The following is a 17,344-nucleotide window of genomic DNA, read 5'->3' as shown; positions in this document are numbered from 1 at the left end:
CCTGAGGGCTGGGCTTCACATGCTCCCTCTGGCCCAGGTCCCCCTGCTGTTCCCCCACTTTGTGCTGGTACTTCCAGGGTGTAGCTCAGGAAACTCCTGTGCTGCTGTGAGTTGGGGCTCCCAGCGCCCTGGGGCTGCCTCTGGGAGGTTGAAGTTCCTTAGCTCTGTTGGGCCACCCCTCCAACCCTGGGGAGCAGAGCCTTTCTGCTCTTTTCCAGGTTACCTTGAGTAGGAGAACTGCCTCCCTGGGTCCCTCTTGTGGGTTTTGTCTCTCGAAAATTTAGTTAGAGTCCTTAGTTTATAAGTTGTAAGAGAGAGCAACTAAGAGACATTCCTCTCTTGTTGCCATCTTGGCTCCACCCCCCCAAGAGAAACAATTTTCAAAGATTAATAAGGAAAAAGAATCATAAGTACCTGATCTCAATCTATACTACAATGCAGAATCATCAAAATTGTTTGGTCCTTTTGATCTGTGGAAACAATTAGATATTGAAGAATATGTTGCATACAAGCTAGATAGTATTTCAGTGTGCACTAAGTTCAAAGACCCTAGCTAGTGGCGCCAGAGCCCTCTCACCTTGTTGCGAGATGTTAATTGACTCTCCCAAATTTTCCAATTGATTTGTAAACTCCTTCCCTATTTTCAAGGAAGTCTTTCTTTTCTGGAGACCAGATCATATTCTCCTCAAAGGTTCTAAGTCTCTCTGAGTTAGGGTCTTTTCCTTCCAAGAATTTTTCTATAGACCTTCCTTTCCACTGATCTTTCTTCATTTTGCTAAGACCTTGAGTTGGGGAGGGGCTGCTCCACAAAGGTTTGGTGTTGGGATCCCTAGAGACTTTACTCACCAAGCGCAATATCTCCAGCCGGCCAGTAGAGGGTGCTAGAGGAATTGCTCACTGAGTGCAGTTTCTCCGGATGGCCAGTAGGGGGTCCTGGTTGGTTTCTCTGGAGTGTCTATGACCTTGATTGAGGTCCTCTCCCTTAGCCTGCAGTAGTAGAGAATGGGGATTGGGAGGATTACAAAGAGTCACTCATGTAGGTGCAGATCAGGGAGGTAAGCACTTGGGCAGCAGGAGGGGAATCCTCTGGGGGCAGGAGTTTGGGAGTCTCATTTTTATAGAATTTTGATAGGAGGAGAAGGGACAGATTAACTCCTATCCATGCTACCTTTGGCTTAGTTCTTTAGCACATGAGCCTTATTTTAAAGTTATCAGTGCCATTTTAAAGTTCCCTCATTTACATAACATCTTGCTGGTGTTTTCCTGTGCATGACTGAAGCTTATCTGAAGCTTATCAGAAGCTTACAGGCCAAAGGCAGTTAGCTGGACTGAGGGGTTTTACATTAGAGCCTAGCTGGCTTCCCTTGATTTAGCATATAGTCTGAGGATATGACCTCTGTTGATTTATGAAGCAGTTGCCAAAGATTCCTATTCTTAACTAATTTATCAGATACTTTGTAAGAACTGCAACACTTAAAACATATTTATGTGACTTCTATGTTCCCTTTTTGCTTTGTACTGCTGTTTATATTATATAGCTTTTCTGTTTTTCGTTCATGCCCAACTCATCATGACACCATTTGGGATTTTCTTGTCAAAGATATTGGATTGCCATTTTATTTTATAGTTTATTTTATAGATGAGCAAACTGAGGCAAACAGGGTTAAATGACTTGGCCAGGGCCATACAGCTAGTAAGTATGGAATTCAGGTTCTCCTAACTTCAAGATTGGCAGTCTATCCACTGTGCCACCTCACTACTATAATATACATACACATATGTCTAACACACACATTTCTCAATATTATTTTTAGGAATAAACAAGCTACTCTAGTAGAACAAAGAGTATTTTGAGTACATCTTTTATGTATAAATAATTAGAAAATAGTGTGGGGTTTTTAACAAGTGGTTTTATTTTATATTCTCCTTTTGGAATATTAAATGTTAATATTAATTAATATAGATATTAATTCCAATAATAGAATATTAAGATGACTTATGACTACCTCTGATCACTCTAAAATCCCTATTGAGTATGTGGAAAAGGGAGTTAGAAAGAAGCTGAGAAACTTCACACAATGAACCATTACTGGCAGTGACCCACAAAGTGAAACAGTTTAACTTCTCTCCTCAGTGGATCTGAGTCCTATTAACATCTGGCATTTCCAATTTGTTGTTATCTCTTTTGTTTCTTTGATGAGTTTTGTCACTACAATTTCATTATTACATTTTGCTCATTATTTTTTGATGTACAGGCCATAAATTGTGCTTTTGTAATTTTTATTTCTCTTTTGAACCACTCTGGAATCAATATTGTAGTTCCATGTTCTCATATTTCATAGGGTCTTTCATCTTGTCATTCTAATCTTTTTCTTTTCTTTTGCTGTATTCATATGCCTTACTCCTTTATTATATCTGCAAGTCTTATTTTATTGTTACTGTTTTTTCCTATTAATTTATGTTTAAATATTTCAACAAAAATCATATTTCAGTAGGTACAGAAGAAGCTTTTAATGAAATATTACTATTAGAAGCACTAGAAAATGTCAGAATAAATGAGCCTTTCCTTAAATTGACAAGTAGTAATCTATCTAAAACCAAGAGCAAGCATTATCTGTAATGGGGATAAACTTAAAGCCATCCCATTATGACCAGGAGTGAAGCAAGGATACCAGTTACCAACACTTATTCAATATTGTATTAGAAGTGTTAGCTATAGCAAAAAGATAAGAAAAAGAAACTGAAGAAATAAAAATAGGCAATGAGGAAACAAAACTTTCAGTTGACAGATTTGATGTTATACATAGAGAACTCTAACAAATCAACTAAAAAATTGGTTGAGACAGTGTACAACTTTATTAAAGTTGGATGATATAAAATAAACCCATATAAGTCATCAGCATTTCTCTGTATTGCCAACAAAGGCCAACAGCAAGAGATATAAATTTAAAATAATTGTAGACAAAACATATTTGTGAGTCTACCTGTCAGGACAAATTCAGGAGCTATATGAACACAGAGCACAAAACAATTTTCACAAAAATAAAGTCACATTTAAGCAATTGGAAAAATATCATTTGCTCATGGATAGGTGAAGTCAATATAATAAATATGATAATTCTACCTAAATCACTTTACTTATTCAGCACCATACTAATCAAACTAATAAAAAGCTCTATTTTATAAAACTAGAAAAATAATAATAATTCATCTCAAAGAACAAAACCTCAAGAATATAAATGGAATTAGTGGGGGGAAAATGCAAAACAGGTGACCTTATATTATGAAGTGACAATTATCAAAACTATCAGTAGAATAAAATAGGCACACATCGTAGAAAATGACCATAATAATCTAGTGTTTGATAAACCCGAAGAACCTAGTTTCTGGGATAAGAACCCACCATTTGAAAAACACTTCTGGGAAAACTGGAAAACAATATGACAGAAACTAGATATGGACCACCATCTTGCCCTGTATAGCAAGATAAGGTCAAAATGATGCATGATTTAGACATAAAAGGTGATACCATAAGCAGATCAGGAGAGCAAGAAATAGTTTTAATTGTCAGATCTATGAAGAAGGGAAGAATTTCTTTTATCAAATTAGAGATATACAGATTTATGAGATGTATAGTGGATAATTTTGATTTTATCAAATTAAAAAGGTTTTATGCTAACAACACCAATGCTACCAAGATTAGAATGAAAGCAAAAAACTGGGGAAAATATTTTATGACATATGTCTCTCATTAAGACTTCATTTCTGAGGGCAGCTAGGTGGTGCAGTGGATAAAGCACCGGCCCTGGAGCCAAGAGTACCTGGGTTCAAATCCAGTCTCAGACACTTAATAATTGCCTAGCTGTGTGGCCTTGGGCAAGCCGCTTAACCCCATTTGTCTTGCAAAAACCTAAAAAAAAGACTTCGTTTCTAAAATATATAGAAAACTGAGTAAAACTTACAAGAGTGTCATTCCCCAGTTGATAAAAGGTCAAAGGATATGAATAGATAGTTTTCAGAGGAAGAAATTTTTTAAAAATGCTCTAAATTACTATTGATTAGAGAAATGAAAATTAAACCAACTCTGAGATACTATCTCACAGAAATATGACAGAAAAGGAAAATGATAAATGTGAGAGAGGATATGGATAAATTGGAACACTAATGTGCTATTGGAGTTATGAACTAATAGAGCCATTCTGAAGGGTAACTTGGAACATGCCAAAAGATAGTAAAACTATGTATACCTTTTGATCCAGCATTACCACTACTGGGTCTGTAGCTCAAAGAGATCATAAAAAAAAGGCAAAAGGACCTACATTTACAAAATATTTATAGCAGTTCTTTTTTTTTTTTTTGATGTGAAAGAATTGAAAATTGAGGGGATAACCATTAATTTGACAATGACTAAACAAGTTGTGGTATATGAATGTAATGGAATACCACTGTCTATAAGAAAAGATAAACAGCCATTTTCAGAAAAATTTGGAAAGACACACAAAGTGATGCAAAATGAATTGAGTAGAACCAAGAAAACTATACACAATAACAGCAGTGGTGTGCTAGGATCAACTGAATGATTTAGCTCTTCTCAATAATGCAATGATCTAAGACCAAAGAACTCAGGTGGAAAATATTTTCCACCTCTAGAGGAAGAACTAATGGAGTCTGAATGCATACTGAAGCATGCTATTTTCATTTTCTTTTTGTTTAGTGTGTTTTTTCTTTTGTTCTGTTTCTTTTTTCACAACATGACTAATTATAGAAGTATATTTTACATGATTGCGTATAATATAGTCTATATGAAATTGCTTACTATTTTAGAGAGGACAGGGAAGAAGAAGAGGAGCGATAAAATTTGGAACTCAATTTTTTTTTAAATGACTGGCAAAATTATGTTTACTTGTAATTTGAAAAAAATAAAAGCTATACCTGGTATAGCTTTCATTAATAAGGAGGTGATAGTTTCATTGTACTCTCCCTTCATCAAATATCTTCTGAACTGTTGTATTTAGTTCTGGCAATGGGTTAAAATATATTTTAATAAATTGAAGAGTGTCTTGACAAGGGCGACTCAAATGAGGAAGACCTTAAGTCTATGCCATATTAACAACAGTTGAAGAAACTAAGGATGTTTAGCTCAGAGAAGAGAAGACTCAGGAGAGATACAATAGAACTCTCTCAAGCATATGAAGCTGTATCATTTTGGAGGACTAGATTTGTTCCATTTGTCCTTAGTGAATAAAGCCAAGAGCAATAGGTAGAAATTGCAAAGAGGCACATTTAGGGAAAACTTCTGGCAGAAAGCTTTCAGGCACATAATAGGTGTTCATTTTTCAAGTATTCTATATAATGGAAATTCTCTTTGTGTATTCATTAGACTAGATGACCTCTGAGTACCCTTCTAATGTTAAAATTTTTTTGTTTTGTGAATCAGTATTTGCTGTCTTATTTATATTCTTTGTGGGGAGGAATATAAGATATAATGTATGTTTTTGTGAACAATGTATGTATGTAGAAATATGTATGTGCATATGTCAGTATTTATGAATACCTATCTAATTGTTAATTCAAGGTTGTTTGGTTGAGGTGGATAATTATTTCTACTTTCTGGTTCCCATTATTGTGTGGATGATACTTTTTTAAAAAGTTTAATGATCTGGAAAAATATTTTGAGATAATCCATGACCATCCATACTTGATAAATCCAACTGCATGTGGCCCTTGATTTTTGTAAGGAAGTGACTCTATCCACCTCCAATTTCCTCTATATTATAAGGAATAAGGATAATTGTGTACTTTGGTAACTAGAAAAGTGATGTTGCCCTCAACAATAAAAAAGGATGTTCAGAAGAGGGTTAGGTTTTGGAGAAAAGATAGGGTTTTATTTTGAAAGGGCTTTCACTTATATGCAAGATAGTGTATCTTGAAAAGTATTAGATTAAAAATCAGGAGACCTGGGCTTTATTCCCAACTGTGTTACTTGGGCTTGTCACTTTACTTCCTTGGGACTCACTTTCCTCATTTGTAAAATGGGTCTAAGATCTAAAATTAGATTGCTAATTTTCTTTTCTGCTCAATTTATAAGAATCATTTTCATCCACAGAATCACTATTATGCTATCTACCTCAACTGACTTTTAAATTAAAAATAATTCAAATAAATTTAGTTCTGATAAGCTAAAATAAGTTTTTAACAATTCTAGAGATGATTAGAAACTTCCTAAGAAGTATAAGGCTGGAATTGAAATACTTTTATTAAAAACATCTTTTTTCCTCAATTATAGTTTATTTCATCTCTGAGTCATTTCAAGCCAACTCTAGAATTACATTGGCATCCTTATTAGAATTTATTAACATATTTTAAAAAGAGACAGACAGACAGACCGACACAGAGATGAGAGCCTAAAAGTGTTGACTTATTGTCAAATGTTAGTAGGATTTAAGTCTACTGAGAAGAGGAGTTAATTAAAATACTTCACCCTGGGGACTATTGCTAGCAATGGTTCCCTTGTATCAAACTTCTCAGCTTCTTTCTAACAATTTTTTTTCAGTCTTAACAGACTCTTTTCCATATTCTTGATAGGAATTTTTGAGTAATTAGAAGAGGCAGTCATAATCACTTTTAGTAATTGGACACAATAGAAAACAACCAATAAATGGCAGAAATTTTTACAGAGGACAAAATTGAAGGTTTGCGAGGTTAAATGATTGACCTATAATGGCATAGGTAATCAAGTATTAGAGCTTGGATTTGAACCGAGATCTCTTCTGACTCCAAGCTTTCTTTCTGTTATAGTGTGCTGTCATTCATATTCCTTATACTATAGAGAAAATTGGAGGTGGGTAGAGTCACTTCCTTACAAAAATCAATGACCACATGCAGTTGGGTTTATCAAGTACGGACGATCAACCTAATTATTATGGATTATCTCAAAATATTTTTCTAGATTGTTAAATTTTTAAAAAATTTCTTTGTGTTTTACTTGGAATAAATTTATTGAAGTAATTTTAGAAATATTAATATAAAAAATCTTACAGAAGTCTTTTCAAGATCATATAAAAATTATAAAACAAAATTAGTGATATAATTTAGGATAGAAACTAGAATAGAGAACTAATAACAACCAAAATAACTATATTTAATTTTTTTTTTCTCTCAGTTTAAGAATGGTCCGTAGTGGTAAAAATGGTGGCCTTCATCTAAAGCAGATTTCATACTACAAGCGAACAGGTGAATATCATCCAACTACTTTGCCAAGTGAGAGAAGTGGAATAAGAAGAGCAGCAAAAAAATTTGAATTCAAAGGTAAAGTTAACAACTAAAGTTTATCTTCCCAAAATTATACCTTTGAAAAAGCCTTAGAACTCAGAATTTCTGGTAAACATTACAAAATTTGACTATATTGTTTTAAGTAATATCTATATATTCCCCATTCCTTTTCTTTTAACTTCCTTTTAGCAGAATGCTCAACACCCCCTGAAATATATTCGGTAAATTAGTGTTGACAGTTCTATATTGATACAATAAGTACTTAGAAAGAGAAGCTTGGGGCTACTAATGTTGACTCCTTTTGTGTGAGTTTCATTTAATCACAAATAAAAAAGAAAATGCTGTTCATAAGATGACCCCTATAAAACAAATTTCATTTAAAGAAATGACTTATTGTTCCTGTTGATCTTTCTTCATGCTGCCCAACTATCTATCTATATATCTATATCTATATATCTGTCTATCAAGAACTGATAATGAATTTCTCCAAAAGAAACATAGGGATAGGCTGGATGACTGATTGACTATAGAATCTGGAATTCTTGGACTTAAGTCTTTTGGGGGGGGCGGGGCTTGCAAGACAATGGAGTTAAGTAATTTGCCCAGGGTCACACAGCTAGGTAATTATTAAGTGTCTAAGGTCGAATTTGAACTCAGGTCCTCATGACTCCACTGCACCACCTAGCTGTCCCTAGACTTAAGTCTTTTTTTTTTTAGTTTTTTTTTGCAAGGCAAATGGGGTTAAGTGGCTTGCCCAAGGCCACACAGCTAGGTAATTATTAAGTGTCTGAGACCGGATTTGAACCCAGGTACTCCTGACTCCAGAGCCGGTGCTTTATCCACTGTGCCACCTAGCCACCCCTGGACTTAAGTCTTAAACATTTCTGGCCTTTATGACCTGGGCATATCCCAAGCACTTTCAGTGCTCCCAAATAATTCTTTAAGCCTATAAATTGCAAAGTAAATTTGGATTTCATTAGTTCAGGGAGTTTCCTTGAGAAGTTCCATATTTTCATTGATCCTAAAAAAGAATCCAAAATTTCCCCTGAGGGATAAAATAACATGGGGAAAAAGCAACCATGAATTTCCTAAGAGGTGAATGTGCTTGTACTTTGTTTCTCCAATGTTTCCTTTCAGATGAAGACAATATAAGTAAAGCAATATAATTCATTAGGTCTATTAAACCAAATTAATACAATGGATTTTAACAATAAATTGCCAGTTTTACTCAAGGATATAGAAATAGGAATTCCTGGTCAAGGGCATTCTTACATCTTTTTCTATGGTCCCACCCTTTCCATCATTTCTTGTACAGTGAAACAGAGCACGAGAGAGAGAATTTCAGGCATGGGAGACAACAAATAGAAATACATGGAGTCAGAAGATAGGGTATTTAATTTTCCAAGCCTAACTGCTGACCTCTTTTGGTTTGAGTTATCTTACTAAAGTTATTCAGATACTGAATTTATTTATTTGAATTGGACATAACTGAAGCCTTTCTGGAACTGGATTTATTTAAGGAATGTTTTTAAAAGCATCTTTTAGTATTTCTTAAAATTTAGGATCATTTTTCATGGTTTCAAAAAAATCATTTACTTCAAGTTAGTGTATAAACCATTTTATAGACTCTCAGTCTTTATCTGTGATTGATAAAAACACTATTCTATTTAAATCACTACAAAATGAGAAGACCACTACATTAGGGATATGATGCCATGACAACACACACATGAATTGGATTTGAGTGAGATGGTGCTGTGCTAAGTCACCAGTCTCAATTTCTCCTTCAGAGCCATTTGGGTCCAGTGGTCAGATATGAATCAGGATGACTGAGGATAGTACTGGTAGGATTAAGTGATTTATCCAAGTCACACAGCTAGTAAGAGTCAAACATCTGAGGCTGTATTGGAACACCCATATTTCTGACTCCAAGGCCAGTGCTCTATTCATTGTGCCATCTAGTTGCCCTTAGACATTTGGTATATAACAACTAAGAATCTTTTAGACATATTTTGAAAACAACTTTATAAACATTCTTGTTCTTTGAAGATGAAAGGTTTGTAAGACCTATTTGGGAAATAAAGAAATAGGTAAAATTTTAAACTAAATGTTGCAGAATAAAGGAAGCATGTAAATCTAAAAAAAATAACATTCTATCTTTTATCATTTCTTCTAGAGAAAAAACTATTCTATGTTGGAAAGGACAAGAAACAAAATCGTTTGGTAATTTTCTCAGAAGAGGAGAAGAACAAAGTCCTAAGAGAATGCCATGAAAATAACACTGGGGCTCATCATGGCATATCCAGAACTCTTACTCTAGTAGAATCTGGTTACTATTGGACATCTGTGACCAATGATGTCAAACAGTGGGTATGGTTATTGGGTTGGACTATTTAAATAGTATAATTGTAATGTAGACATCAAAGGTGGCTTTTGACCCAGATCATTGAATAATGATACTACTTGTTGTCAGAGTCATTTGCTTTACTTCAAGAAGCAGTGTAAATGGAATGTAATCTCAGAGGAAAGACACTAGCAATGCATAAAGATTAGAAAAAGTTTCCTAGAGTAGGTGGGATTTGAAATAAGTCCTGGAAAGGCAAGAGGTGTAAATGAAGGGGAGGAAATTCCAGGTATAAGGGACAATTAATGAAAAGGTAGAATCAGGAGATCAAGTGCTGTCTCAGAGGTACAGCACAAAGTCCAGTCACCCTGGGTCATTGAACTTGTAGAGAGTAGTAAAGAATAATAAGCCTGGAAAAATAGGAAATTAGAATTGTAATAGAAAAGGTGATTTTTGTTTCTTTGGCAGAATTCTCCAGAAAAAAATCTCAGTATTAGGGGTTGGGGGATGGGGAATGAGTATATTTGTAATACACAGAAATATTTTGAATATTGTTTATTATGGGCAAAAATCAGTCTGAGTAATAAAAATGTTTATACTGTAAAATATTGCATTCATCAAAAAAACTATTTTTAGTCTAACTTTTTTCATGAATGAATTCCTATGTGATGGCAGAGATTAAATGGGAATGCATTGTGTCTCAGATCCATTAATTCTCTGTGAACTTTGGAGCCCCAACTTGTTGGTTTTCTTGGGAAATCAGAGAACCTGGATTCAAATCCTGCTCTAAAGTTTATTGCTGAATAACCTTGAATAAGTCCTTTACTTCTTCAAGTCTAGCTATTTATCTATAAAATGAGGACCTTGACCTAGATAACTTCCGATGTCCCTTCAGGTTCTAGATCTGTTATCCCATGGTCTCTCCAAAGTGTGGAATACCTTATTAGTGTAGAGTGGAGAGTCTTTAGGATTTCACTTTGCTTTGTTGAATCAAATACACTTTTGCAATCAATTAACTTTGGGATAATAATGTCAACAATAATAAATAGCATTAATATAGGACTTTAAGGTTTGTAATGCACTAAATATGTCCATGTATGTATATGTAACAGTATGTATAGATATATATACATGTTTATATATAAAATACTTCTCTTCTCCTGAAAGTTTTGGATATTTGTTAGAAGATACCTGGGAATTTTCACTTTGGAGTTTCTTTCAGGAGGTGATTGGTGGATTTTTTTCTATTTTTCAATTTACCCATAGCTTCTAAGAGATATGGGCAGATTTCTCTATCATGAATTCTTGAAATATGCTGTCTAAGCAGTTTTTTTATTCATGGCTTTCAAATCTAATGATTCTTAAATTATCTCTATTTGATCTGCTATCTAGGTTCATTCTTTTATTTCAGATACCTTATATGTCTAGTTGTTTTCAATCTTTTAACTTTAATGTTATTATTGTCTCATGGAGTCACCAATTTTCTTGGATAAGGTTTTGGATATTAATTCTTTTTCCAATTTTCTTCCATAGCTCTCATTTCTTTCCCTAGGTACTTATTTCTAATTTCTCTAATGCTCTCATTTAATTTGTAAATTTATTTTTTATTTTATTTTTATTTCAAACCCTTTTATATCATGTCTTCCATGAATTTTGGACTTAGTCTGATTTTTTTTTTTGATCTATGTGGGATAGTTATGGGGAAGAAGCTTAACTGAATTGCTTCCTTCTACTCTACCACTGTCTCATCTCTTAACACTGCTTCTTTTTTTTTTTTTGGCAAGTCAATGGGGTTAAGTGGCTTGCCCAAGGCCACACAACTAGGTAATTATTAAGTGTCTGAGACCAGATTTGAACTCAGGTACTCCTGACTCCAGGTGGCTATCCTACACTGCTTACTTCTTTAAAAATAAGCATATAATAAATCCTACCTAACAAAATTGTTCTGCTTGTTTATGCTCCCTTTGGAACTGCCTTCTATTATCTATACATTTTAGAAAATGTTATGATGACCTTTTTTTGGCCTTTTAAAAAAATACCCTTTTTCTTCTAATGCCTCTCCCAGTTATTAAGAGGTCTTCTGAATTTCTTTTCTTAAGTTGTCCTATTTTCTAGAGAGGCCCCACTGAACTAATTTAACAGTGATCTTTTGTGACTGAATTCTGTTAAACTCTCAGTGTTCTTGAAGTCAAGTCCATTCTCCCTCCAATCAACCTAACCCAGATTGATAAACTACAGTTGGATCCTTGTAGAAAAGCAGACCATCATATCTTTATATAGTCTTGTGATTCCTAAGGAAAAAGAATGCTGCTTTTGCTGTCCTGTTTATTCTTGTTTTCCCCTCCCCTTTTTCAGCATTTCTCCTTTGCAGGAAGGGAGGTCTTTCCCCTCACCTACTACTTACTTCCTCCTCTCATGTCCCTTCCATTTGGGAGGGGATTGTCTATTTATGACTTCCACTTTTTTGTGTTCCCCATAAAAATCTAGGTCTCTTTCTGTGGGGTTGAATTCCTTGGAATAAGGAGTTCCCACATACATATATCTTTCTCCTGTAATAAGTCAAGTTATGTCATCTCTTGGAGTTTTAAATATTGGTTAGCTCAGTTAAATGAGGAAAAAAAAGAGGGAGGAGAGGGAGAAGCATTAAGCAAAACAGATCCATGCATTGGTGATATCCAAAAATCAATGTCTCTTTACCTTGTGTCTATTTTGTTATTTGCTTCATCATAGGTCCTCTAGAGACTTGATTCATCTTTAGATTGGTTTTGATTGGAGTTCTTAAGCCTTTTTGTTTTTATTGTGTTTTTTGCAAGGCAGAGGGGTTAAGTGACTTGCCCAGGGTCACACAGCTAAGTAAGTATTAAGTGTCTGAGTCTGGATTTGAACTCAGGTCCTCTTAACTTCAGGGTTGGTGCTCTATTCACTGTGCCATCTAACTTAAATCTTAAATCTAGCCTCTTAAATCTTTTAAAGTTTTTTTCTTTTTAATATTGTATATAACTTGTTTCTCTGGTTCTGCCCACTTTATTTTGAATCAGTCTATAATATCCAGGAATTTTTGGAATAATATACTTTTGTCAGTTTTTACAAATCAATATTATTTCATTACATTCATGTAAGGAAAAGTAGGTGGCATCTTCCTGAGTTCCATTCTGACTTCAAACAGTTACTGAGTGACCCTGGGCAAGTAATTTAACTATGTTTGCCTCAGTTTCCTTATCTGTAAAAAGACCTGGAGAAAGAAATGGCAAACCTCTCTAGTATCTCTGCCAAGAAAATCTCAAATGGGGTCAGAAAGAGCCTGACACAACTGAAAAACAACTTGGCAACAACACATTCAGATACTACAATTTGTTCAGTCATTTACCCTAGCTGTTTTTTTTTAGTTCTTTTCTTTTTTCCCTCACTTTTAATTTCTCCTCAGGATAAGGAAGTTTGTTTTACTTGTAATGTAGTTTTCTCATGCCCTTTTGTTTCCCTGATGAGTTTGATTTATTTCTATGCCAAACTTGTGTTTAACCCTCTTTTATCCAAAGTACAAGTCATCATGATTTCTATTCCTCTCATCTCTTCTTTCATGTTTTCATTTTCTTTTTTCTTGCAAATCCCAGCTATAAAAAAATAGCAAATTATAAACTTTTCTTTTTCTTCTTTTTATACCAGTGATTCTTTTTCCCTCACTTATTTTTTCACTCTTCAAAACTTCAGAACAGCAGTCTGTCTCTTTTGCCCTTGGTAATATTGAGTCCCAAATCTCTGTTCTTTTGAATTATTTTACCCTTGATTCTAAAATTTTGGTGTAGTTTTCATATATGATTTCTTAAATATAATATTCAGACCATTTAAAAAATTATAGGGTTAAGAGAGTCCAATGATTTCTAAATTATCTTGTTATATAGGTCAATTTTTAATAATACCTATTATATACATATTTATTTGAATATACAAATTTTAAATATATATATGTACATATGATATCAGATATCTTCCATTTTCTTCCATTTAGTCAGTGTTTTGATTTTGTTCTAACATGTTTTCTTGTCTTATGGAGTCATTGATTTCTTTTGATATATTCTAATTTACACAGATTCCATTTCTTGGTTAAGATTTATCACATTTTCTTCCAAACTATTTAGAAGCTTGCTTTTATTTCAAAGCTTTTAATTTAAATTTTTATATCTCTAGATATTTATGTATTCATTGTGCTCAAAAGGACTGAGCTTTCTTCCATGTCTTCTACTCCTATCGTGCTTATATCTATCTATATTAAATGTCAAAAATTATTTCAGTAGAAAATAAGAGAACAGTTTATATTACATTTATTCTAGAAAAATATTACCATGACTTATAATAGTTTAAAATATTTTTCTATATTTAATCACATTTAAACTTTATTATTATTATTAATTTTAGGTATATTCTTGTCAGCATTGTCAAGTGGCAAAAAATTCCACTGTCTTGGCACGCAGATATCAGCCTCTTAAGGTAGAAGAATCTTGGAGTGTCGTTTCTGTGGATTTAATGGGACCTTTTCATTCTAGCAGTCGAAGCCATATATATGCCATAATTATGACTGATTTGTTCACAAAATGGATTGTGATTTTACCTCTCCATGATGTTTCTGCATCTGAAATTTCTAAAGCAATTATTAGTATATTTTTCCTATATGGTCCTCCTCAGAAAATAGTGATGGATCAAGGAGAAGAATTTATACATCAGGTAAGAGAAGATACCTCCCAAATTTTAGGAAGATATGGCTATAGCCTCCCATTATAATATAAACACCCAAAAGCACAATAACTACATCATATTCCATATCCTTGGTGTGCATAATGTTCCACATGTTTCATGTCAAAATTTGTAGATATTGCTTTACAGTTTACAAAGATGTCCTACCTATATTGTCTCACTTAATCCTTGCTAAGTTAAGCATATATTAGTAACTTTTTTTCTACATATGAAGAAACTGAGTCAGAGAGGGTGTTTAGTACTACATATAGTAATTGGTTGAATCAGAATTGATATTCAGGATTCTTTGTTTGTAAAGCTTTTTCCATTCTATTGTTTTGAATTTTACAGTTTTTCCCTCAAATTTGCTTCCTTACCCCCTCCCCAATGGAAGGTATTCTGATAGTCTTTACGTTGTTTCCATGCTATACATTGATCAAAATTGAATGTGTTGAGAGAAAAATAGTATCCTTAAGGAAAAAATAAAATCTAAGAGATAGCAAACTTACACAATACATAATATAACTTTTTTTTCAAATTAAAGGTGATAGTCTTTAATCTTTGTTTAAACTTCCCAATTCTTTCTTTGGATACAGATGGTATTCTCTGTCGCAGATACCCTAAAATTGTCCCTGATTATTTCACTGATGAACTAAGCAAGTCCATTAAGGTTGATCATCAACCCCATGTTGCTGTTATGGTGTACAATAATCTTCTGGTTCTGCTCATCTCTTTCAGCATCAGTCCATGAAAGTCTTTCCAGGCTCCTCTGAATTCCCATCCTTCATGATTTCCAATAGAACAATAGTGTTCCATAACGTACATATACCACAATTTATGCCCAATTGATGGGCATTCACTCAATTTCCAATTCTTTGCCACCACAAACAGAGCTGCTATGAATATTTTTGTACAAGTGATGTTTTGACCCTTTTTCATGATCTCTTCAGGGTATAGACCTAGTAGTGGCATTTTATCTATCTATCTATCTATCTATCTATCTATCTATCTATCTATCTATCTATTTTCTCTTTTATTTAATATTTATTCTCATTTTGTACAAATAATGTTTTTATACATTAATAAAATATTCTTGTTTAAGAGTAAACGAAATACCCCCTCCCCCATAAATATAGACTCGCTTGAGCAATAAAGTAAAGGGGAGAGAAAAAAAATTAGAATTTAAAAAAATAATAATAATTATAGGTATGGCCAGGTGGTGCAATGGATGGAGCACCAGCCCTAGAGCCATGAGCACCTGAGCCTACATCCAGCCCTGTACACCCATCAGTCACCCAGCCATGTGACATGCAAGCCACCCCAACCCCACTGCCCTGCAAAAACCAAAAAAAGAAAAAAAAGGCCCAAAATAAAATAAAATAGTAATAATAGTAGGGGTGGCTGGGTGGCAGACAGAGCATTGGCCCTTGAGCCGGGAGCATCCAGGTCCAAATCCGGCCTCAGACACCCAACGATCACCCTGCTATGCGGCCCCAGGCAGGCCACCCAGGCCCATTTGCCCTGCACCCCCCCCCAAAATAATAATAATAATAATAATAAAAATGTGCTTGAGTCTTTGTTCCAACACCAACAACTCTGTTGCAGGTGGATCATATTCTTTATAAGTCCATTGCAAAAGTTACTTCCATATTTTTCTATCATTGCCATTGCTGATCGGAACTCCCTCCTTTTGTATTATTTCTCCACTACCATGTACTGTATTTTCACTCTCCTTTCACTCTGACTCTGCTGGAGGGTAGCTGAGTGGCACAGCAGACAGATCCCTGGCTCTGGGGCCAAGAGGCCCTGAGCCCCCATACCACCCCTTAGGCCCAGCATCCACCTGGCCCTATGGTCCCAGACAGGCCTTCCAATCCCAGCCCCTTGCAAGAAGTAAAAAAGAAAATGTGTTATATCTGACCACTCTCCCACCATGGTCCATCCTTTCCTGCATCACTCACGTCACCCCCCCCGGTCCCTCCCCTCCTTCTTACTCCAGATGCCTATATCCCATTGAGTATATATGCTGTTTCCTCTCCTAACCACCTCTGATGAGAGCAAAGATTCCCTCATTCCCCCTTTCCTTCCCCCCTTCCATATCATTGCAATAGTTCATTGTAATAAAGAAAAATCTTATTATATGAAATATCTTGGCCTATTTCCCCCTCTCCTTTTTCTTTCTCCCATTACATTTCCCTTTTTTCTTTTGACCCCATTTTTACACCATATTTTAGCTTCAAATTCAGCTTTCTCCTGTGCTTCAACTATAAAAGCTCCCTCTACCTGCTCTATTAACTGAGAAGGTTCATATGAGTATTATCGGTGTCATTTTTCTATGCAGGAATACATGCAGTTCATCATCATTAAGTCCCTCATATTTTCCCCTTCTCCTCCAATCTCCATGCTTCACCTGAGTCTATATCTGAAGATCAAACCTTCTGTTAAGCTTTGGCCATTCCAGCAGGAACATTTGAAATTCCCCTGGTTCATTGAAAGTCCATCTTTTTCCCTGGAAGAGGACCTTCAGCCTTGCTGGGTAGTTGATTTTTGGCTGCATTCTAAGCTCTTTTGCCTTCCAATATATTATATTCCAAGCCCTATGAGCTTCCAATGTAGTTGTTGCTAAGTCCTGTGTGATCCTGACTGCAGCTCCACAAAATTTGAACTGTGTCCTTCTGGCTGCTTGTAATATTTTCTCTTTGACTTTGGAGTTCTGGAATTTGGCTATAATAGTCCTAGGGGTTGGTTTTTTGGGATCTCTTTCTTGGGGGCATTGGTGGGTTCTCTCCATTTCTGTTTTGCCCTCTGCTTCTAGAATATCAGGGCAATTTTCCTGTAGTAATTCTTTGAAAATGATGTCAAGGCTCTTTTCCTGATCATGACTTTCAGGTATTCCAATAATTTTTAAATTATCTTTCCTAAGTCTGTTTTCCATATCAGTTGTTTTTTCAATGAGATATTTCACATTTTCTTCTAATTTTTCATTTTTTTCGTTTTGAA

At 34.7% G+C, this 17,344-nt stretch overlaps 1 protein-coding gene across 3 annotated transcripts in view; it reads left to right on the top strand.

Moving 5' to 3' along the window:
• Nucleotides 1-17,344, top strand: part of GIN1 (gypsy retrotransposon integrase 1) — a 45,427-nt gene that overhangs the window by 12,837 nt on the left and 15,246 nt on the right. For all 3 annotated transcript variants that reach the window (XR_012471612.1, XM_074201412.1, XM_074201413.1), the window contains exons 2-4: nt 7,163-7,308; nt 9,449-9,642; nt 14,030-14,335. Coding sequence is in view for 2 of the 3 variants with exons in the window: in XM_074201412.1 (XP_074057513.1) it covers nt 7,170-7,308; nt 9,449-9,642; nt 14,030-14,335 (639 nt within the window). In the remaining variant the exon portion in view is untranslated. The remainder of the gene's footprint in view (nt 1-7,162; nt 7,309-9,448; nt 9,643-14,029; nt 14,336-17,344) is intronic.

The sequence above is a fragment of the Macrotis lagotis genome, chromosome X (genome assembly GCF_037893015.1).
Source record: "Macrotis lagotis isolate mMagLag1 chromosome X, bilby.v1.9.chrom.fasta, whole genome shotgun sequence".
Lineage (NCBI taxonomy): Eukaryota > Metazoa > Chordata > Mammalia > Peramelemorphia > Peramelidae > Macrotis > Macrotis lagotis.
Note: the sequence above shows the minus strand (reverse complement) of the source record. Positions and strands in the feature narration are given on the sequence as shown.